A 22888-nucleotide genomic window follows, 5' to 3' on the forward strand; every position below is an offset into this window, starting at 1 on the left:
TGTTTGGCGGCCGTATCAGTGATCAGTGCATCGGAGGACAAGGTGATGCCCGCAGCGCCCCGCTCCACAGCATGCAGCGAAACACATCAGGCGCAAATAAAAGACAGAAAACATTAAAGGAAATGAACCGACATGAACGATCGCGTGTCAGTACCTACAGTCTGGCACAGCGCGTTGCTGATCACAGAGAATGTGATCATACGATAATTCAATAGGGAGCGTGGTTTCACAGACGCGGAAGTGATAGCGTCGGTGAAACGCCGGCTGCTCTAGGAAACCCCCGAGCGTTCGAGCGTCAACGAAGTGACACGGAAATGCCGGGCTTTCCAGAAGTAAGTAAGATAACTTACTATGAGCTGATAGTTCGTTGGATTGATTGGTAGGTTGGAAACTCTGATCGTGAATCTGAAGAAACGATGACTGAGTGGTGAGCTGGAAAGGCGACTTCCGTTTATAGCCGCGGTTTGTGACGTAGGTGCGACGTGAAGGGAATCCCCGCGAGGGGCATGCTGGGAGTCCCTACTTCGCGGATTTTCACCTATCGCGGCCAGGTCTGGAACGCATCTACCGCGATAAACGAGGGATTACTGTAGTTCATACACCCCCTACTGCTGCTCTCCAGAGTGTTCTGCAGCATAATCAGCACGTTCTCTTTGAACTTGATAGTGTAATGAACTGGCTGGGGTTGTAAGCCAGGTGCATTCTGGGTATTGTGTTATATGTGTTTCCTATCGTTCTGCTAGTTCCTATGTGCTGATTTGCGTGTTGTGTGAGTGTTATGTAAGCCACAGAGAAGGTGATGTGTGTTCTGTGGAGCGGGTTGAATTAGCATGGTTAACTGACACCATGACTCTGTGTGGTAGGAGCGTGATAGAGGATCGTGTCTGTAGCGTTACAAAGTGTTGAAGAAAAAGCCTCATAAAGGTCTGCGTGAACACCTACTGCCTTCTGCTGGTTGATTTGGGGACTATAACCCTACCGCTGGGATGCTCGTACTTGCTTGTTACCACATTCCATCCGGCCACAATAAGAGACCGGCCATTATTTACCTCCGCTGACTCTGACACCGGCCAAAATTGGAGACCCGGCTTTTAATTGAATACCGACCTGTATTAGAGGATTTACGGTATTTCAAATCATGAGGGTGGTGCTTGGGTGATTGCATGTACATCCACAACGGATTGACCTATGGGGTCAAGCTGACTACTAGATAATACGATCGAACACAAAACTGAACTAAAATCACTTGTGTTTGCAGTCATTCACTACACATACTAGTGCTGACAGGTTGAATGAAATTGTGCTTTATTGTGAAAGATTTGCCCTCTGGTGAAAGATCAACAGGTGACAAGAGCTTATCTAATGTCTTAATTACAGTTAGAATGAAGCACACTCCTCTTGTTTTGACATTTTCTTTTTTTGTGCTTGCTCACTAGTTTCGTTTGGATGCCATCTATCATCTAACGTTTTTTGCTCTTGGCTGTGACTTATTTTGGTGTGTGTTATTGTACTGCCACTGTCTTTTTTCCTGTTTGTACTCTTTTATGAGTTTTTACTCCTCTGTTTTAATTGTTTTGTACAGCACTTTGGTCAGCTGCCATGCCGAGTTGAAAGTGCTTTAGAGTTGAAACTGACTCGACTATCCAACTTATCTATCCAGCTCTTTTTTTATTAAGTTTTTGGTTTTTGTGAAGCGCCTCATGATTTTCATCCTCAGAGGCGCTAAGATCTTTCCATCTTCTTTTTCTCCATGAATCCACCTGTGTGTCTGCGCATTTAACCACTGGTTGGTCAAATGCTGCTGCTGTCAGTCACTGCGAGCAACTTCTGCCAGGGCTGGTGAAGCTGTATATGCAGCATGACTCACGGCATTGATGCAACTAATGTGCAAAATGCGGCTCCTCATGGTGCGCAAGTGCGGTGTACCAGGAGGGGCAGCGATGTGGGAGACTGGGTTAGAGTGTTTGAGGATGGATAGATGATTTTTTCAGAAATCTTGGAGATTTCGACAAATTACTGGAAATGCTGAAAATTAGAAGTGGCAGTAGCGGTCCATTTGGTTGGGAGGCTGGACGTTGCTGCAGCCTGCTTTATCCTATCTCCGAAGGGTGGGGGAGGGATGAAAGGCACACACCGAACCTAGAGCACACCGGCCGTTGTCGGATTCTCCAGAACTCACAGATGGCCAGTCCGCCACTGGTGAAGATAAAACATCAACGTTGCCGAGCAGTCAGTGGTTCAGTCATGTTGCTGTTAGCCAGTCAGAGGCTAGATGTCAAAGTATCAGGAAATAGGACCCCAAATTCTGCTGTCTGAAGCTCAGCTGTGATGTGGCTCACTTCTAAGTCCTGAAACTGGTGTATTTTTCCCCAAAGTATGACTTATAAGTCATTCATTCCTACTAGAGACCCCTGCAGATGTATTGATTAAACTAATGTTCAACACCTTTAAAGTCCATCACCCCCATTTAGTTTAGTGAAGATTATAAATGTTACAATATTATTCTTGAAGGCAAAAGTAATTAATCTATAGGAAATAGAAAATGTTTGGATTTTGGACATTGATTGGGTTTGACTGGGTCATTTTGAGCTTTAAATTTACAGACAGTAGCTCAAAGTCTAGTGAGACCTGAACGACTCTTACAGAAACCACCGTTCAGGTATCAACGGTGTAGTGGATTTTCTCCTGAAGAGTTTTTAGTGAGTTAGAATGTCATCAAAGTAATTTCTAATCACTGGAGCACGCCACACTCTCGCTACGAGAGCTCCCTCCCTACCTCCCTCCCTCCCTCTGTGCCTCCCTTCTCTCCTCTCCCCTCAGTCTGCAGAGTGCAGCTGAACTGAGAACAGCCTGCTGGTGTCATGTCCATTTAGCCAGGCAGCTTTCACTGAGTGCCGAGGACACTGGACTGCTAAACTCAAAAGAGGTCTGAGTGGAGCACTCTGGGAGAAAAGGACTGTTTCTGCAGCCTCCCCTTAATTCATTATGGATCTGTGGCGTAAAAAAGAGTGGAGAATTGTAACACAGCTTGTCTTGATGCTCTTCAGCTCATTTAGAGACATGGGGGCAGGTAAGTGTTGGCAGATCAGATGAGTAGCTGATTTAAATATATATATATATATATATATATATATCTTTCAAAATATCTGGACACCTCTTTATTTATGAAATCTTTCGTTTCGTGATGTGCAAGTTGACATTTTCAAACCAGCACTTTTACAAATATATTTATTTTATGTGCAAAAAATGTGTGTATATTTTTTTTTATTAAAATCATAGACAAATAATAGTCTTGAATATTACTGTAAGTCTGTAATTTTAAACGTAAAATCCAATCATTTTGATTGGATTCTTCTATTGATTTAACAAATTAAAGTTCATTTAATCCCTTAGTTGAAATGTCACTAACATGATTTGCTTCCTGTATCTTATTGAAGCTGCTGAACATAAAACTTTTAGACATTCCCTAAAATATGGAGTTGTTTAAATAAAAGGTTTAACATTGTTACCATGCAATTACATCATCTTAATATTATTACCATAATTGATTTAATGTATTGTTACCTCATAAAATTTCACCAAGTTAATGCAAAATACAAAAATAAATAGTAATATTAAATATGTATTGCTTGTTGGATGTGGATGTTAAAGTGACAATGTGTAGTTGTTACCGTTATTCTCTGAAAATATCTATCGAAACATTGTTGAAACTTAATAAAATGATGCCCAGTTGTTGAAAAATATTGGAGGCTTTATAACGTGTTGGGAAAGTTACCTTAAAAAAGTAATTAGTTATAGTTACTGATTACTTTGTCAAAAAAGTAACTCAGTTACTAACTGAGTTACAAGATTATCAAAGTTACTAATTACCAAGAAAAATAACTACTTAGTTACTTTTTTCATTAAAGCATGCAAGAATTACTACAATAGTGAAATATAAATGACTAATGACTGGAACATAATAAAATGTATGTCCAAATGTTTTTTATAAACCTGAATAATTTAAATAAATAAGCACTTAACAGGAGGAACTACTAACAGGAACATTACACTTATCTAGACTATTAAAAGGTCACTGTGTGATTTTTAACAATAACCCAATCAGCTAAAATTTAAAATTGCAAATAGAAACACCTGTAAAGATTCCCGAGCCTTTAAATGGTCTCTCAGTCTAGTTAAATTACAGAAATAAATGTAATTTTGCACAGTATTTTAATTTTTCCAGCTTCACATAATTGTGTCTTTTTAGCAGCATTTCTGTTGCTAGTAATCTAGTAACGGTTAAATAAATAAATAAAATCCTTTAAAATGACACTAGAAGAGGCACAAGCCTGATGGAGGACTTACATTTACTAACTTGGGTCAGACCCAACCACAGAAGAGCTGAAGCTGGGCGGTAAACACACACAGGTATAACACCTGAGCTCCATGACGTCATGACGACATGATCAGAAACAGGTTACAGCTGGATGATCTAGGAAGGTAGAAGATCAGGACGTCTGAGTGGTGAACAGGTGAGCGGACCTTTGGGACGTCCCGCTGTCATGCTAAGAAGGGCACGGCTGCAGACCTGCAGTCATAGATATTCATCACGTCTTCCTCATTCTTCACCGGCCGTGATGCGCTTGGATGAAAACATCTACCTCTTTAGCTCCTGATCAGCTGATGACAGCTTCAACACACAGCGCTGCTTAACACACACATTTCCTTATCAGTAACAGAAACGATGGTTTTGTTAAAAGAAGACAGTAATTAATTAGTTTGCTCGTTACAGAAAGAAATATTTTTTTATTAACGTGGTTATTTTAAACGGCGTTATTCCTATCACTGCTCTGTTGGGTCTACAGCAGGCAGCGACTGAGACAGCGAGAACACTGAGGGTCTCCACCCACCCGGCCAATCATCATCGTGTTTGTAAGTGCGTTACCGACACCTCTCTCTCCCTGGCTGCAGCTGAAGTGTGGTGGTCAGAAAGCCTCGCACTGTTGCTCAACGTTCGACAAGCACATAGTAACGCACAACCTTCCGTCCCCAGTAACGGTAACGGCGTTGCAACAGTGGGAAAAGTAATTAATTAGATTATTCCGTTACCTAAAAAAGAATGCCGTTATATTTAAACGGCTTTATTCCCAACACTGCATATGACCATAAAAATCAGATTAAAAGTACATAGGGCATGGGTCTAGCGTCTTTGGGGGACTCCATATTCGACGCAAATGTTTCTGCCGGCTCGGAGTCCTGCCTCTGTCAATGACATCACACTAGATGATTGGCTGGACGTACGACTTACGGAAGTTCTGTTACTACAATCAAAAACATTTAGGTGGCAGGAAACATTCATTTAAGGACAAAACTGCTAAAATTTTTCAAAACCTATGTGAAAGAACCAAATGAAAAAATAGATGCAATAGATTTTGACTGAGCGGTGTTGCCATAGTATAATGACTCTATCGGCAGGCTCTGTACCCCGAGCAGATCGGAACACTACAGAGCCAGAAAACCACAATCAGCATTGCATATTCTCGGTGGAATTAACTGAAGGACCATGAAAGTTTGATGAGTCACGCTGATGTTGCATGTTTTCTCCTCCACAGGTCACAACATTTACCGTAATGATTTTTTAAACTAGCGACAGTCACGGCGATGTGGTGTAAAATATATGTACTGCCCCCTAGTGCCAGGAAACTGCACTCTGTCACTTTAAAGGTTCAGGGGGGAAAAACAAACTTCCCAAATATCAAAATAATTAAGTTCCGTTTTTCTGAAAAACACATCTCAAATAAAGGGATTGTGCATTTTATTTAAAAACATGGTCAAAATGAGCTAACAGAAGTGAAAAAGGCAGTATTTTACTGTAAAATCTCTACCTCCTCACAAAGGTCTAACTCTGTTTACACCCAGAGCCGGATTAACGCAAAGGCAAAGTAGGCACGTGCCTAGGGCCTGATTGGCTGGATGGGGCCCAGACAGAGGGACAAAATTCTAAATAAATAAATTAAAATAAAATGTACAAATGTCCTATGACAGAATTTGTGGATAGGACTCCTATCTACAATTTATTTCAATATTTATTAAATAACTAAAAATAGTGACAATGTTTATCTTAACCACAGACTGTTACATTAGCTACGTACGTCACATTAACGCCAGCCCATGACTGTAGCCTACAACTTTGGCGCCACCCAATTAAGGATGTCAGAGAAGCGGTCAGAGTCAGAGCGGGACACAATAAAGCTAGCAGTTATTTTGAGTAGGCTAACTTTCACGATGCTTTCGGGTGCGGCAAAATGTAAAAAATAAATAAATGAAGAGGAACAAAAGAAGAGACGGCGGGGGGCTTCACGGAAGTTTCTGTCGGGCTGCTCGGGCAGCCATCCGACAGCTGTGAACCTGCTCGAGTCAGCAGAGCCAGAGGCCGGGCCCGAGCCAGACCCGGAGCAGAAATGGCCCAAAGATGCTGCGGGAAATGCGGCGGAAGATGCTGTGGCGCCAACGCTGTCAACATCAACGCTGTCACAGAAGGACGAACTGAAAGAACAGCAGCCAGCCAGAAGTGAGCCCAATATAGTCTTACAGCAGCCTGCTGCAAGGGTCTGCAGACGCTGTCAGCAGGAGCCTCTAGACCCAGAAAGGGTGTTAACAAGCTACCCATCTGATCCTGCAAAGTGGTACCAAACTGATGACAGGATGCGTGAGTACTTTGCACTGAACCATCCCTCTCAAAATATTGGATATTCCTCTGCATCACAGAGGAAATATGGAGACAGAAACTGAAGCTTAACCAAGGAACATTTCTTTAGACGTGTTTCTGCTGTGACTGAGGCCTGTGATGCTGGAAGGCTGAGGATTATTCCAGAGTGGAGCATGCTAAATGGTTTCCTTGGTAAGTGTTGCTGGTTTTATTAATTATTTTTCTAATATGTTTTATTAATGTTCAAATAGCATAACAAACAATAAGTTCACACTCAGAAAATTCACACAGAATTTCTGATTCAGCAGAGGCAAAAACAGCCTGAATGAGCATAAAGCAAGATCAAAACTTAAGACAATGTTTTCATTTTATTAAAATACTTTCTTTTAAGATTATAGATTGTATAACATTTATACTGTAATAATTTAGGCTGCGTGTTTATATTTTGTTTTTGCGCCTTTAAACATTCTTCAGTCCATTCAAATTAATTTCTTCTTGAATGTCTTTCCACGAGCATGTGATTAATTTGTCAACATTTTAAATGTTGTAAGCTATTGTATTTTGCAGAAAATCTTTTTAATTAAAAGTGTTGATTAATTTAATGGCACCTAGTGGTTATTTACTGGTACTACTACCTTAACAATGACTCTCCCACTAGATGAGGATAATTTATTAGCATTTAACACAGCTGTGTTATCACGTATAAATTATTAATATCAAAAAATATTCTGATAAAATGTTTAACATACAACACATGACTTATTTTGGCATACAAACAAAAATGTGAATGAACTTTTATTAGTAACTTTGGTAAGTTTCAGATTTCATTTCATAAAATAACATTGATGGGGGGGGGGGGGGGGGGGGCAAATAATGCAGCCTGCCTAGTGTAGTCCATTTATTTAATCCGGCTCTGTTTAAACCTTCTTGTTAATAACCCCCAGGGTCACAACCGCTCCTCTGACTCTTAAATTTTATCTGAGTTTGTGTTGCTGAGCTTGAGCTTGAATTAAATTAATGTTATTGGAAAATATTACTTGTTTAAAATGCTGAAATTCCTCCAATAGCTTTTGCAAGACTGTCTAATCTTAATGTGTTTATTCAGTATTGGATGGCTGAATGGTAAATGGCCTGTATTTGTAAAGTGCCTTCTTAGGGTTCTACAACCCCCCAAGGCGCTTCACAACACACTCAGTCATTCACCCATTCACACACACATTCACACACTGGTGGGGATGTGTTAAGATGTAGCCACAGCTGCCCTGGCGCCACTGGTCCCTCCGACCACCACCAGCAGGCAAGACGGGTTAAGTGTCTTGCCCAAGGACACAACAGTAGCATTCTCTGGTCAGAGCCAGAATCGAACCTGCAACCTTCCTATTACTGGGCAACCCGCTCCACCCCCTGATCTACTGCTGTCCCAGAAACAGCGGATATGCAAACACCAAATGCCTGTAATACATCTGGTTATACTTTTCTCTCCGTATTAATGCCAGGCAACAGAAATGCATCTATCAACAGTTTTCCTTGAAGCATTTATGGAGGAATCTGAAGAAGTAAACACAAGTTTCATCCCTTCTGATTGGCTGATGCTGGTCATGCATCTGATGAGTGCTCACACCAATGATCTGTGAACTTAAGCAGAACCAATTTCAAGCAGAGGGAGAAGTTAAAGCTTAAGTCCCACTAGCTGGAGTGTGTGAAATTTGTCCTCAGCATTTGACCCATCCCCTGGGGGAGTGGTGAGCTGCAGACACTGCCGCGCTCTGGAACCATTTGGCGGTTAACCCTCCCCGATCCATCCCTTTAATGCTGGGTGTCAAGCAGGGAGGCAATAGGCCCCAATGTGTCATTGGAAATGATCCAACCAGGCTTTGAAGCCTGATCTCTGAGACACTCATACCATCAGACCTCTGAGCTAGAGAGCATGAGTAATATCTTACTCTGGCATGTGTAGCTTTGCAATTGGATCAAGTTACCCAACAAAACATACCCGACTAAGTATCGGCGCGTTATTACACATATTGTTATTGAACATACCCACACAAACCAGATATGCTGCCTTGTGTTTAGATGTCAGAACATCAATCATCTGTTTTAGTGTTGTCTTTTAAAGTTATGCACAAGACTCTTTGAAAAATTCTGTCTTTTAAAGACTTTGCAGAATAGACCAGCATTCTCACTCTGACAGCAGACTACACTCTTGATTGTTGGATTGCTTTTGGCAAACAAAAAAGTTGGAACTGGAATTAATTCTAAATGCAAACCTTATGCTTCAAAGTTTGTTGTTCCTCAGTATGAATCCTGATAACATAAAGGAGGAGCTTCCAGGTTTGTGTCTTTTCACACACGTTTTCTACACGTACAATTCATGCTAGGTGTGTTATTTCCTCTCCCCGGCCCTGAACTTAAATGCTAGCTCCTCTCTTTGCTGATACGGAGTCAGTGAAGTGTGTTTTCTAATCGCAGCTTAATGACAGATAGTATCACAGCTCTCCCAGCTTGCCTGAGTGCATATGTGCTGCTGCATCAGCGCGCTTGTGTGCAGAGTGTTGGCATCTTAAGATAAGAAGCAAAAATCCATGTGTGAACATCATGAAGGGCAATCAAATGAGTGCTAAGCTTGATAACAGCTGTTTCTGTGTGTGTGTTTCTGTACCGAATGTGTGTGTGCTGAGATGACTCACCATGAGCTGATGATAATCTCTACAGCGTTCTCAAGGTACAACTAATGTGTCGGAAGGTGTTTTATAAAAAGAAAAGAGGACAGGTTGAAAAAGGATTTCACTTTTTCCAAACTTACCTTTCTTATTCCTTAAGTTGGATTCTTTTGTTTGTAAATGATAATGATATATGACCCGCTCTTGTGTAGCGCCTTTCTGAGTCAGAGGACTCCACACTACAGGGTATCATTCATTCATTCACACACTGATGGTTATTAGCTACGATGTAGCCACGACTGCCCTGGGGTGCACTGACAGAGGCAAGGCTGCTGTAGTGGGCAAATGTTGTTACTTTTAAGCTTAATATATTACCTTTACTCATGTCCAGTAAGCTGTGATATTCTATATAAATATAGAATATCAACTTGCTTGGTCTTTGGATGTTTAATCAAAGATTCTAGGATTCTTTGCTTTTTCAGGGATCAACACACACTTCAGACAGAGTCAGGTTTATAAAAGATAAGAAATTTATTTTCTAAACAAATAAAAACATGACAAGTTAACCAAGCCTACTGTGATGGATGAATCTAAGTGAATGTGATGTGATGTAGGGTGATTCAATGGTGTGTGTTTATCAGAACCTTGCATCTAGATGAAGTTCTGGGTGTGAAAAGGAATTTGGTTTGCATTAAACTATGAAGTTGATTCTTATCAAAATGGCATCAGACGCAGTCATACTGTGTCTACCTCACCCTTTTTGGAGACCCTCTTCACGGATCCAGAGGTCAGGGAGGTCAGATGACCTCTGGGCACCAAGGTTCAGTAGATTGACCGCCTTACCGACTTCTCCAGTCCAGGGTTGTCGCCAGGCACACAGATTGGAACAAGTTTGCGTCTAGAAGGACTCTTAGGAAGTCGGAACTTTATCAGCTTTGTTCTGCAGGAACCGTTTGCTGTGTCAGCTTCAGCGTGTAGCAGGGTTTTGACAGCTTGTCAAAAATGATCTGGGTTAAAGAGGTTTTTGCTCTGGATGACTGGTCCGTAGCTTTCTCTAGAACTCACTCACTGTCAAGTGAGCTCTGTTTTAATATTCTCATATTATGATTTCTTGGCCAACCGGGATGTGCCATGTTAAGGGGTGTTAACAAGCAAACCTCAGAACATCACACCTTCTGTCAGATACAGGATGCTCTAATTTGAGGCTAAGAAAATATCTGTGTCATGATGTTTTACTTTACTTTAATTTATCTCTAATGGACCTTGTGTCTGAGTGTAGATAATGATTCACTTGTCATATCAAACATTACTGATCATCATATATATAAATCTTTCAATGTAACAATAACATTTCAAACTTCAGTAATTCAAGCACAGATTAATTAACCTTATTAATTTAAGCACAGATTAATCAAGGCATTATTATTATTCATCAACCATTATGGTTCATTTCACTTCACGATTGATTAACTCATATGAGCTGAAAATAGTCACTTCTTTCAGAGAGTGAGCAATCCTGCAGTGTTATTAAAAGAAGGCTTTGTCTGGGAACACAGCCTGACATCTTGTTCCTCCTGAAATGTCAACAAGGCTGCAGTATCCTTCTGGGTTTGTTGGAAGCCAGGATGTAAAATCCACTTTAGAGAATGGATATTATATCTGCAGAAGACCGGTGGTAGAGCCAACCAATCTTTTCAATAAAGGGCTTTCAAATGGGATTGTACTTTCTAATTTATCGATACTCCTGGTTCCAAAGTCTCATATGCTATATAATAGTTTCCTGTTGTAAAAAAAAATAAAATAGAAAAACTCTTTCTAGGACTCCTTTAATGGCACACTTGGCAACTTTGGCTTGCTTTTGGCCCCCCTACTGTCTTCAGTAGAATGGAAAGTGAAACTCTCCTCCTTGCTGTGCGTTTGTCCTTTTAACACCTTAATCTAATGGCTGAAATGTCTCCTCAGCCTTCATTAGTTTCTACAGGAGCAGTTAATGACTAAATTAAACAAATCAGCTGTGCTCTAAAACATGCAGAAAACATGCTGGAAGTAGAATGCAGCATCAGGCATGTCTGGCATTGTTTCTAAGTCCAACAGGTGGCAGCCTGTCACTCTGAAGTTGCAAGTGCAGTATGCTGACAACACAGGGTGGGGTCTCAGTGACTTTTCATTAACTCTGTTAAAGGTCATTTTTGTCAGGATGCGCTGGTGAGTGGAGCGGAGGTGAGGATCCACATGCAGGGGAGAAAGCAGGCAGGCGGACAAACTGGACAACTGAAAGGGTTTTAATGATTCACGCATGCAGGACATGGGAACAATGAGGCAACAAGAGACAAAGGACTGGAGGGGTTTAAATACAGGAGGGCTGGGAGCTTGGGTGATTGGGAAACAAGAGGCAGGTGGGAGCAATCAACAGGGACACAGGCTGAACCAAATGGAGGGACAGGACAGGGTGTGACAGTACCACCACCCCCCCCCCACCCCTCAAAGGGCGGCTTCCAGACGCCCACAGGAACACAGAAGAGGGCCGGAGGAGGGGGACCCGGATGGAGGGCCGAGAGGGACAGAGGGCCCGATGATTAGGAGGCAGGGACCAGCAGAGTCCGGGGGCCTGCACCCAGGGCAGAGGAGGCAATGACGACGACGGGCTCTTGGGGGCCTGCGCCTGGGGCAGAGGAGGAGGCGACGACGGGCTCTTGGGGGCCTGCGCCTGGGGCAGAGGAGGAGGCAACGACGGGCTCCTGGGGGCCGGCGTCTATGGCAGAGGAGCTCTGTAGGCTGGGCCGGGGACATAGTCTCTGCAGGCTGGGCCGGGGACAAAGCCCCTTGGATGGGCTGGACCGGAGACTCGTAGAAGGGCTGGACCGGATACGGTATGACCTCCAGAACCACCGTTGGTGCTGGAGACGGACTAGAGGGGACGTCGACCTCTGGACAGGAGAGAGCGTCGACCTCTGGACAGGAGAGAGCATCCTCAGACGAGGCGTCGTCAGATGAGCCGACTTCAGGGGCAACGTCGTCGGACGAGCCGACTTGGGAGGCGGCGACGTCGTCGGATGAGCAGACATGGGAGGCGGCGATGTCGTCGGACGAGCAGACATGGGAGGCGGCGACGTCGTCGGACGAGCAGACATGGGAGGCGGCGACGTCATCGGACGAGCAGACTTGGGAGGCGGCGATGTCGTCAGACGAGCCGACTTGGGAGGAGGCGTCGTCGTCAGACGAGCCGACTTGGGAGGAGGCGACGTCGTCAGACGAGCCGACCTGGGAGGAAGCGACGTCGTCAGACGAGCCGACCTCAGAGGAGGAGGTGTCGTCAGACGAGCCGACCTCAGAGGAGGAGGCGTCATCAGACGAGGCGTCATTAGACGAGGCGTCATCAGACGAGGCGTCATCAGACGAGGCGACTTCAGACGAGGCAACTTCAGACGAGGCGACTTCAGACGAGGCGACTTCAGACGAGGCGACTTCAGACGAGGCGACTTCAGACGAGGCGACTTCAGACCAGGAGCGGGCGTCCACTTCAGAACATGAGCGGGCGTCGACTTCAGAACAGGAGCGGGCGTCGACTTCAGAACAGGAGCGGGCGTCGACTTCAGAACAGGAATGGGCGTCGACTTCAGAACAGGAACGGGCGTCGACTCCCGGCCCGGGGGCGTCGACTCCCGGCCCGGAGGCGGTGACGACTCCCGGCCCGGGGGCGGTGTCGACTCCCGGCCCGGGGGCGGTGTCGACTCCCGGCCCGGGGGCGGTGTCGACTCCCGGCCCGGAGGAGGTGTCGACTCCCGGCCCGGAGGAGGTGTTGACTCCTGGCCCGGAGGAGGTGTCGACCCTTGAACTGGAGGAGGCGTCGACCCTTGAACTGGAGGAGACGTCAACCCTTGAACTGGAGGAGGCGTCGACCCTTGAACTGGGGGAGGCGTCGACCCCCATCGACTTCTGGTCCGGGGGCGTCAATTCCTGGTCCGGAGGCGTCGACTTCTGGTCCATCGGCTTCCGAACCGTCAACCCCTGGACCATTGACCCCTGGACTGTCGACCTCTGGTCCGGAACCGGAACCATCTGCTTCGGGGTCAGAACCGTCTGCTTTTGGGCCGAAACCGGAACCATCTGCCTCGGGGCCAGAACCGTCTGCTTCTGGGCTGGAACCATCTGCTTCTGGGCCAGAACCGGAACCATCTGCTTTGGGGCCAGAACCGTCTGCTTCTGGGCCGGAACCGGAACCATCTGCTTCCGGGCCCGAACCTTCTGCTTCTGGGCCGGGACCGCCTGCTTCCGGACCGGTATCATCAGCTTCTGGGCTGGAGGCAGAGCTGCTGCAGGAGGAGCTGCCTGGCCAGGCTGGACCAGATGCGGTGCGACCTCCGGGACCTCTGCTGGAGCTGGCTGCGACAGAGCAGGTGGTGCTGAGAACTGTGAAAGCAGGGAGGACAGACCGTCCAGCTGACGCTCCTTAAGGCTGAGGGTCCAATGGAGCTGGGTCAGCTTAGCCCGGAGATCGGCGAGCTCCGCTGGGTGAACACCGGGCTTGCTCGTCTGGTCCTGAGATGAGGAGGATAGAGCGTCCAGGCGGGATTCTTGGAAGCTGATGAGCTGGCGGAACCGGCCAAGCTCCGCCTGGAGACTGACGAGCTCAGTCAGCTGGGCTCCGGCCAACGCTCCTCCCTCTGCAGATGACGAAGGCGCCGATTGGGTCGGAGCCGGAACTGCTGGTCTGGCCGGGGGCTTGTCCAAACTGCTGCGCAGAGCAGGGGCAGCGGCGGGCACACAGCTCCGTCCCGGAACATAGGACTGCGGGGGAGCCCAGCGTCTCTCCCCACACCGTGGACCAACGCCGGGGGAGCACACAGCAAGACGGGTGCCACGTAACTGGAGTGATCCGAACGCGTCTCTCGATCCGGTCTCTCATCAGGCGCTGGGAGGGTGGAGAGGAAGGCCAAGGGTGCACGCCGGCGCCGTCGTCCGCGGCGAGGCGGAGCTGGAGAAGCCGGGTGGTGGCTTGGAGCGAGCCACTGGAGCAGGTACTCCCACGGGAGAATCTCCCCGCTGATCCTTCAACGGGTTGCCTCATTCTGTCAGGATGCGCTGGTGAGTGGAGCAGAGGTGAGGATCCACATGCAGGGGAGAAAGCAGGCAGGCGGACAAACTGGACAACTGAAAGGCTTTTAATGATTCACGCACGCAGGACATGGGAACAATGAGGCAACAAGAGACAAAGTACTGGAGGGGTTTAAATACAGGAGGGCTGGGAGCTTGGGTGATTGGGAAACAAGAGGCAGGTGGGAGCAATCAACAGGGACACAGGCTGAACCAAATGGAGGGACAGGACAGGGTGTGACAATTTTAGCACATACTGGCTCAAGAAAAGGATTTAAAAACTGAATAAGTTGCAAAATATGACTTTTAAGAGTTGTATTGTAGAAATGCAATATGCCAGTTAAACTTTAATGGATAATGGAATAAGGGAAACCAACAAATAAAATCCAGATGTTGATTTTAATTTTGACTTTTAACATACAAAATAAAAAATGGTTTGGACAAAATTTGTAGCACCCTTAACTTAATATAGTATATAAAACACAAAAGAAAGAGCAGTTAAGCATGATGTGATGATGATGATGATGATGATGATGATGATGATGAAAACAAAGGAATTTTAATGATGAGATGATCAGGAACAATTATTGCAAAAATAAAAACCTGATGAGAAATTTAATCTAAAATCACTTTATAACACAATCCTCTACCACCTCTTTCTAGTGCGATGACTCTCACCTGCTTCCAGAAGCATTTGTTGTTAAACCTTTGACAGCTGTAGACAGCTACTGACAGCTAAAGTATGTTTATGATATTATCTCTAAATATGGTGCTAAGAAAATGATTTAGCTTTTGTCCTATGACGGTTTTGTCATCTGTCAGTCTACTAAACTTTAAATCTGTCTTCTCTGAATCTTCAGTCTTCTAGGAGAACTTCTGTAACCAGATCAGATGCAACGTTATGTAAAATGTCAGAGCAGTTCAAGTAACTCCGAGGCTACGGCTAACAATGAACGTCACAGAACAAGGATGAATTTATTCTAAACTACCAGTGAAATCTTATTCAGCTTCATTGGAATGCAAATCCTAAAACTGATTTTTATATTTTATTACTTGCAATTCAAGTTTCGGCTTTCTCAACATTGTTCATTCAGCCATTTTCTATCTGAGCTCAGGAGGTTGAGTCAGCAGGTCGGGTGGGGGTGGGGAGGGGGGGCATACCTCTCCCTGGAGACAATCTCCTGCTCCTTCTGGAAGATCCCCAAGTTGTTCCAAGGACAGAGAGGATGCATAATCCCTCTGGTTCTCCCAGTGGGAAAGACCATTACCGTACTTAGATGTACTGAGATGACTACCGCCATATTTAAAAATCATAATTGTCAGATTGCTTCAGGAGTGCTGATCAGTCATTAAAGCTGTCAGCTGATAAGTCTTAGGATTTATGAAGTCAGTAGAATGAGCCCAGAGGAGAAGATTTATCAGGGAAGTCAGATTTTATGTTGCAGCATTTTTTTTATTCTTTCCCTCTGTACCCTGAGGATATTTTCTCAAATGTGTAATATGTGCACCCAAATGACAAGGACACGAGTATCCTGCTGTGATGTTCACGTACATATCATTACCTCATGGCTATGAGATGTTTTGAAGATGTTTTTGAATATGGCTTGGTTATTTAGCAAATGATGAAGCAGATCTACTAATGGGGTTGACTTTTTAAAGTTGATTTAAATTAGATTTTGTTTTGTTTAATTCCATCTCCTCTATACAGCAATAAAACATTCTGGTTCTGTGACTTAAGTTTGACTTTCTCTTCATGAACTCTGAAGCATCACTGCAGCAGCTGGACTTTGATTATTTGGGTGAAAGTTAAACCAACAGAAACGAGAAGAGTTTGCATCTGAGTAGCTTTGTCTGTAGTGGGAGACTTTAACATTTGAACAGCTCCCGCCCCTGCTTCCCCTCCTCTTCTGTGAAGGAACTAAAAGCCACGCCTCATCATAGCGTGCATGTGCACATAAATAGCCTTTCAGCACTAATGCAGGGCTGCTATGATTGCATGTTTTTGAAATGCTCCTACTCAGACACACCTGAATCTAACTGCTGAATTATCTCCCCAGCCTTAAACTGGGTTCTGCAGGAGCTGTTAATTACTCGATTTAATCTAATCTGCAGTGTGCAAACAAGGAAACATCTATAGCCAGCTGGAATCTGGCACTCACAATGGTAGCACAACCCAGCAAAAATACAGACATGAATCAAACACACCACTTGATTATGAAAGTATTGCAGGAATCTTAACTTGAAGATACTTATGCATGTAAAACCACATTCCTCTGCTTCTTCCACTTTTTTTTATCCAGGGACAAATATCCAACTTTCAGAAGATTATATGGTTTCCTCAGCATCTGCCTCAGAGCAATGGAGGACAGCATCTGTTCTCTGAGCTGCACTTCAAGCAGTAGTCACTCAGATTTAAAAGGACAACTTCACAGCGAAATGTCAAATGTATTGTCCTGTACTGTATGATGCATGGTCTATTTTTGCTGCTTCCTTTAACCCTTTAGGCACCGAAGTCGCAGAATTGCGACAAGCAGCAATGTTGGATTTAATAAGCCACAGCAGCAGAAATGAGCCCTCATGCAGTTAATACGTTACATAGCGGGGTGACAGACACCTGTAACTGCAATCCAAGCAGCATTTGTGGGTGTGTTACTATTCAAACTTTTGGAGTATTTAGAACTTGAACCCCGCCCACCAGTCACAGAGTCGCAGGGCTCGTCAGAGCAGTCAGATCGAGTGAGAGCGAGCGAGTGGTGGAGGAAAAAAAACACAATGCCGAGAGGAATGTTCAGTGCTGACGAAGCTCTTCGTGTAGTACTGGCAGATTCGGATGAAGAATATTTCCTTTCCGAGGATGATATGCGGTCTTCAAGCGAGACGGAAAGCGTGGTTTCAGAGCGCAGCAACAGTGAGTCTGACAACGCTGTTACACAAGCAGCCCATCCAGCCCTTGCCTTGTCTGAAGTTCCGCGCCACCGTGTCCGTGGCCGGGGAAAGAGACATGGCGGGGGGCCTTGAGCAGCTCGTACCGGGTCTGTTCCTTCTCTCCACCGTGCCGGAAGGGGGGCGGGGGTGGGGGGTGGGGGGTGGGGGGATGTGGTGGCGGTGTTCGGGCCGGTGAAAACTCTACTGGTGATTGATTCAGCCCCGGGGGTTTAATCCATGGGAATTGGAGCCGGAGGGGGAGAAACCGCTGGGTTGGGGAAAGACGGGTGGCGGGGGGGGCCTCGAACAGCTTGTACCGGTCCGTGCCGGGGGGGGAAATGTGGTGGCGGTGATGGGCCGGTGAAAACTCAGCTGGTGATCGATTCAGCCCGGGGGGTGTAAACTGCGGGAATTGCAGCAGGAGGGGGAGGAACCACGGGGAAAAAAATCACTGCTAGCAGGGGGGTAGCCCAACACAGTCTCAGTGACAATGTCAGACTGGCCGGCTGGATACAGGGAGTTGAGCTGTAGCGAGCGTGGCTTTACAGACGCGGAAGTGCTAGCGTCTGCGATACACTGGCTTGCGGTTTGATCTAGGAATCCCCGAGCGTCCGAGCGTCAATGAAGTGACACGGAGATGCTGGGTTTTCCAGAGGTAAGTAATAGAGCTTACTGTGAGTAGACAGTTTGCCGGATGGATAGATTGATTGGATACTCTGATCATGGATCTGAAGAAACGATGACTGAGTGGTGAGCTGGAGAGGCGACTTCCGTATATAGCCGCGGTTAGTGACGTGGGCGTGACGTGGAGGAATCCCCGCGAGGAGCATGCAGGGGGTTGTGGTCCAGGGTGGAGACTGGCTAGCTGGAAGAGGCTGGTTTGGGGACTTGGGCTCTGACAGACAATAATAATGATGATGGCTGGGTTAGTTTGGGAGAAGAGGAACAGTATTCCAAGTGGATCAGGCATTTTGATGAGCCAGTTGCATACTGTGGAGACAGGGATCTGTCAAATTCAGAACACATTGATTTTCTGTCAGTTTTTTTGGATGAGGAATTCTGGACCCTCATCACAACTGAAACTAACCGATATGCTCACCAGTATTTAGAGAGGGAGGAACTGAAATCTAGCTCCAGATATAATGACTGGTACGATGTAACTGTCCCAGAAATGAAAGCATTCATTACCATTCAGTTCTGCATGGGGCTTGTGGAAAAGCCTGAGACTGAGGATTTTATACCAAAGAAGGGATGAGTGAAATGTGTTCATGACACTGAAGCACCAAAAAACAGTGTTCTTGATTGATACGCAGTAAACATAACAAAATACCAATAAAGTAATAAATATTATATATATACATACATAGTTATATATGTCTACATAGGAATATGTATATATGTATCATAAACAATCACAACACAAAGAAAATAAGACAAAAACATAAAAAATAAATTAAAAAATCTGCAAATGTGACGCAATCCAATATGGCTGCCATCTGATGACATCATAATATGCAAATTATGTGAGTGAATTTGTTCCTATCACAAAACTTGGCTCATACTGAAGATTTTTCTTATTTACAATATTCCTCTATCTCTAACCAGATTTAAGCTACAAGCTCTTTAAATAGTGATATAAAAAATTCATATTTTACTGAAAAAACTATGGCGCCTAAAGTGTTAATTGAGTTTGAGTAAAATTTTTAATGGAGGCATCAGCATTAGACCATAAAAGCATAAAGTGGAGTTTTAAGGCCAAATCCTGAGAATAACCCAATTAACACGTAAAGATGAAAGGAATTTCTAGTTGTATTCTTGCAGCTGGGTTCAGTTTGTTGATTTGCATTTACATTAAATCTAATACATTATTTGGGAAATGCAATGTGCATTTGCTACAAACAACGGTCACCCAGCAAATCGTCTTTCTTTTAAGTTAAATTTTTATTCCAATAAAATTATAAACTAATAATCAAACTTACCTGCATGAACTTTAAGGTCTTCTATTTTCTGAAGGTATCATATCAAACCATTAAATTTGTTGAAGTGTTATTCTAATAAAATGATATATGTTAATTTGGGAAGTCATTTCACAGTTTTTCTCCGTTGGTTTGGCTCATTTCTTGAAACAGAAATTACATTCTCAAAATAACATGGACAAACCTCCAAACCTCTTGCCAAATGTTCACAACAGAATGGCATTTCGCATTCATTTTATCAAATGGCACATGCCTTAGTACATGTTTCAATTGTCTCGGTGCATCTTTGGAAATGAGTATGTAGCCTACAGTTATAGTTAGCCGACATTTAGCACATTTTCCAAATGAATAGATCTTGTAGATCTAAACTGATTAGTTGATTCTCAGTCTAATGATCATTCTCACCAAAACATGTCAGCATGATTTCATTGTATAAGCGTCACACCCTGTCCTGTCTCCCCATTCTGTTCAGTCACGTGTCTCTGTTAATTGCTCCCACCTGCCTCTCGTTTTCCGGTCATCGCCGGTCCTGCCCTCGCCAGGCGCAAGCCTCCCAAAGCCCCTCGCCGTCTCCTCCTCTGCCCCAGACGCAGGCCCCCGGATTCTACTGGTCCCTGCCTCTTCTCCACTGGTCCCTCGGTTCCTCTCGGCCCTCCTTCCTGGTCCCCCTCCTCCCGCCTTGCTCTTTTTTCCTGTGGGCATCTGGAATCCGCTCCCACCTGCCTCTCGTTTTCCAATCACCCAAGCTCCCAGCCCTCATGTATTTAAACCCTCTCAGTTCTGTGTCTTTTGTCGGTTCATTGTTTCCATGTCCTTCGTGAGTTTATCATTAAAAACCTTTTACACTTTCCAGTTTGTCTGCCTGCCTGCTTCCTCCCCAGCATTTGGATCCTCACCTACGCTTCACTCACCAGCATGTGTGACAATGAGGGCTTGCATGCACAACTGTCTGTTCAATTGTCAGAATTGGTCAAGAACATAATACCGTGAATACCATATATGAATTTCTTTGAACATTTGATACATTGATGACAGTCATTGACAGTCAGGTGAAACTAGACTAACAAATGGGGAGCGTCACACACAGGTGTTTTCCATGATCGTGTGTTGCCATTTCTGAAAATGGTGTGGCCGCTCACATCCCCGGTATTCGCCCATACAACACACACAAGCTCCTCATCTTCTTGGATCGCCTTTATACTGATTTTATCCCTGAAAATGAGAGAGGTCTCACAGGGCATCACCTACCCATTTATGTAATTGTTTGGGACAATGTCAATTTCCACCATTGCTCACTCATTAGTGGCTGGTTTGCAATGAATCCAAGGATGGTCATGGAATTCCTACCACCTTACTCTCCTTTCCTCAATCGGATAGAGGAGTTTTTCTCTGCTTGGAGGTGGAGAGTGTATGAGCATCATGCTCAGGATCAGCTGTCCCTGCTCCATGCTATGGATGCAGCGTGTGACAACATTACAGGAGGTCAATGCAGGGGATGGTTGCAGCATGTACGCCATTTCTTCCCTCGTTGCATCGCAAGAGAAAGTATCCGCTGTGATGTGGACGAGAATCTGTGGCCAGACGGACAACAGCGTGTAAATAATCAAGAGGGTGAAGACAGTGGACAAGAGTGGGAGAATGAGTACAGCGACCACTGAATACATCCTTGTTTTTTGATTTTGTGTTCATACAATTTACTGTATTACTGTAATGTACTTTTTTTTTACACATGTATGAAACTTTCTTTGCGTGTTAATAAAAAATGGTTGTAATTTCCTTGGTAGTGTGAGTGCAATCTGTGATGTCAAACCTTGGAGGCCACTCTTTTCGGTTGTATATTGTTGGTCCTCTGCCATAGTGACAAAACATCTAAACATTTGTGTAGCAGTACTCACACAATGCCAAAGGGACGATGCATTTTGAGGGCACTGACCATTCAGATCACAAAGAAATCTAGTTTTGACATATGAGTGAACTATTTTAGGAGAGATATGAGCTTTTGCAGGTAAACCATGTTGTTGTGATCAACCATCCAGGTTTATTTTGGCAAAAGCACCAAGAATGATGAGAATGTCCGATCTGTGTTGAGAAATGAGCCAAAGCTATTGAGAAAGATCTTTGCCATTTTGGAGACACTGACTGTTTAATTGAGAAAGGCATTTAGATTGAAGCCTGAGTGAACAGTTTTGGAAGTGATATGAGCTTCTGCAGGTGAGCTATAGTGTTGTGCTAAACTGTAAGAGTGTTTTGCCAAATGATCTTAGAGGTTTGAGAATGTAATTTCTGTTTCAAGAAATGAGTCAAACAAATGGAGAAAAACTGTAATATTTATTTCAAATTCTCAAAGCATTTTCATTGTTCCTGAGATTTCTTTCTATATTTTTTGATAGTCAACATCTTGCTCAACAGATCTTTACTTTTTATATAAATGATGTTTTGTTTTATTTCAATCTATTTGAAACTACCTTTTTATTGTCAAAATGACCCATTTTTCCTGTGAAATTCTGAGAGCTATCTCAGTTTATTAAGAAATGTACCATATTTCCACGTACGTATTTGGTTTTCGGCATGGATGGCTGGCTGGATGGTTGAATGGATGGATGAATGGATGGGTGGAAATATGCATAGATGAATGAATGGATGGATAGATGCATAGATGGATGAATGTGTGCATGGATGAATAGATGGATAAAAGAATGGATGAATGAATGAATGAATGAATAGATGCATAGATGAATAGATGGATAGAATAATGAACGAGTGAATGCATTTATGCATGGATGAATGGATGCATGGATCAATGAATGGATGGATGGATGGATGGATGGATGGATGGGTGGATGAATGCATAGATGAATAGATGGATAGAAGAATGGATGGGTGGATGCATGGATGGATGGATGGATGACTAAATGCATGGATAGATGGATAGATAAATGAATGGATGAATGGATGGGTGGATAGATGGATCAATGACTAGATGCATGCATGGATGGATAGATAGATGAATGGATAAAAGGGTGGGTGGACAGATAGATGGATGAATAGATGAATGTCAGTTGTAAGATCTGATAAAGTGAAAGTTTTATCTCATTAAAATCCTTGACTCAGCCGGCAGGTTCACATTAGTTTATAATAACTCAGCTGATTTACAGATGAATAATTGATCATTAGACTGTAAATATTTGTCATAATTTCTGCATGAACACACAAAAGTCACAAACAAGCAAGCTATAAATGACTTGTCTATTATGTGATTCACAGAGCTGTGTCACAGCCCACTGGTATTGAGTTTATCCCCGTCATCCTTCAGAAGCTCCTCTCAGTTTTCAAGCAGTCACGGGCCGGGCTTTGCCAAGCTGAACCGGAGGGAAGGTGAGCACCATTACTGCAGATTCACAGTTGAAAATTTTTTTGGGTAAATAATTTACACACAATTAACCTTAAAGTGTTTCTAAAAGAACATGTTTAACAATTTTCAATGAACTGTTGATGACAGCTGAGATATTAACTTTGTGCTTCTGGTACAACCCATATGTTTT

The 22888-nt window shown here is 44.2% G+C and overlaps 1 protein-coding gene across 1 annotated transcript in view; it reads left to right on the forward strand.

Moving 5' to 3' along the window:
• The first annotated feature begins 2847 nt into the window (after positions 1-2847).
• The window catches only part of LOC107375799 (contactin-associated protein-like 4), a 68803-nt gene continuing 48762 nt past the window's right edge, over positions 2848-22888 (forward strand). The window contains exons 1-2 of the mRNA XM_070542511.1: positions 2848-3070; positions 22611-22721. Coding sequence (XP_070398612.1) covers positions 2986-3070; positions 22611-22721 — 196 coding nt within the window. The 5' untranslated portion in view covers positions 2848-2985. The remainder of the gene's footprint in view (positions 3071-22610; positions 22722-22888) is intronic.

Source organism: Nothobranchius furzeri, chromosome 12, assembly GCF_043380555.1.
Source record: "Nothobranchius furzeri strain GRZ-AD chromosome 12, NfurGRZ-RIMD1, whole genome shotgun sequence".
In the NCBI taxonomy this organism is placed as follows: Eukaryota; Metazoa; Chordata; class Actinopteri; order Cyprinodontiformes; family Nothobranchiidae; genus Nothobranchius; species Nothobranchius furzeri.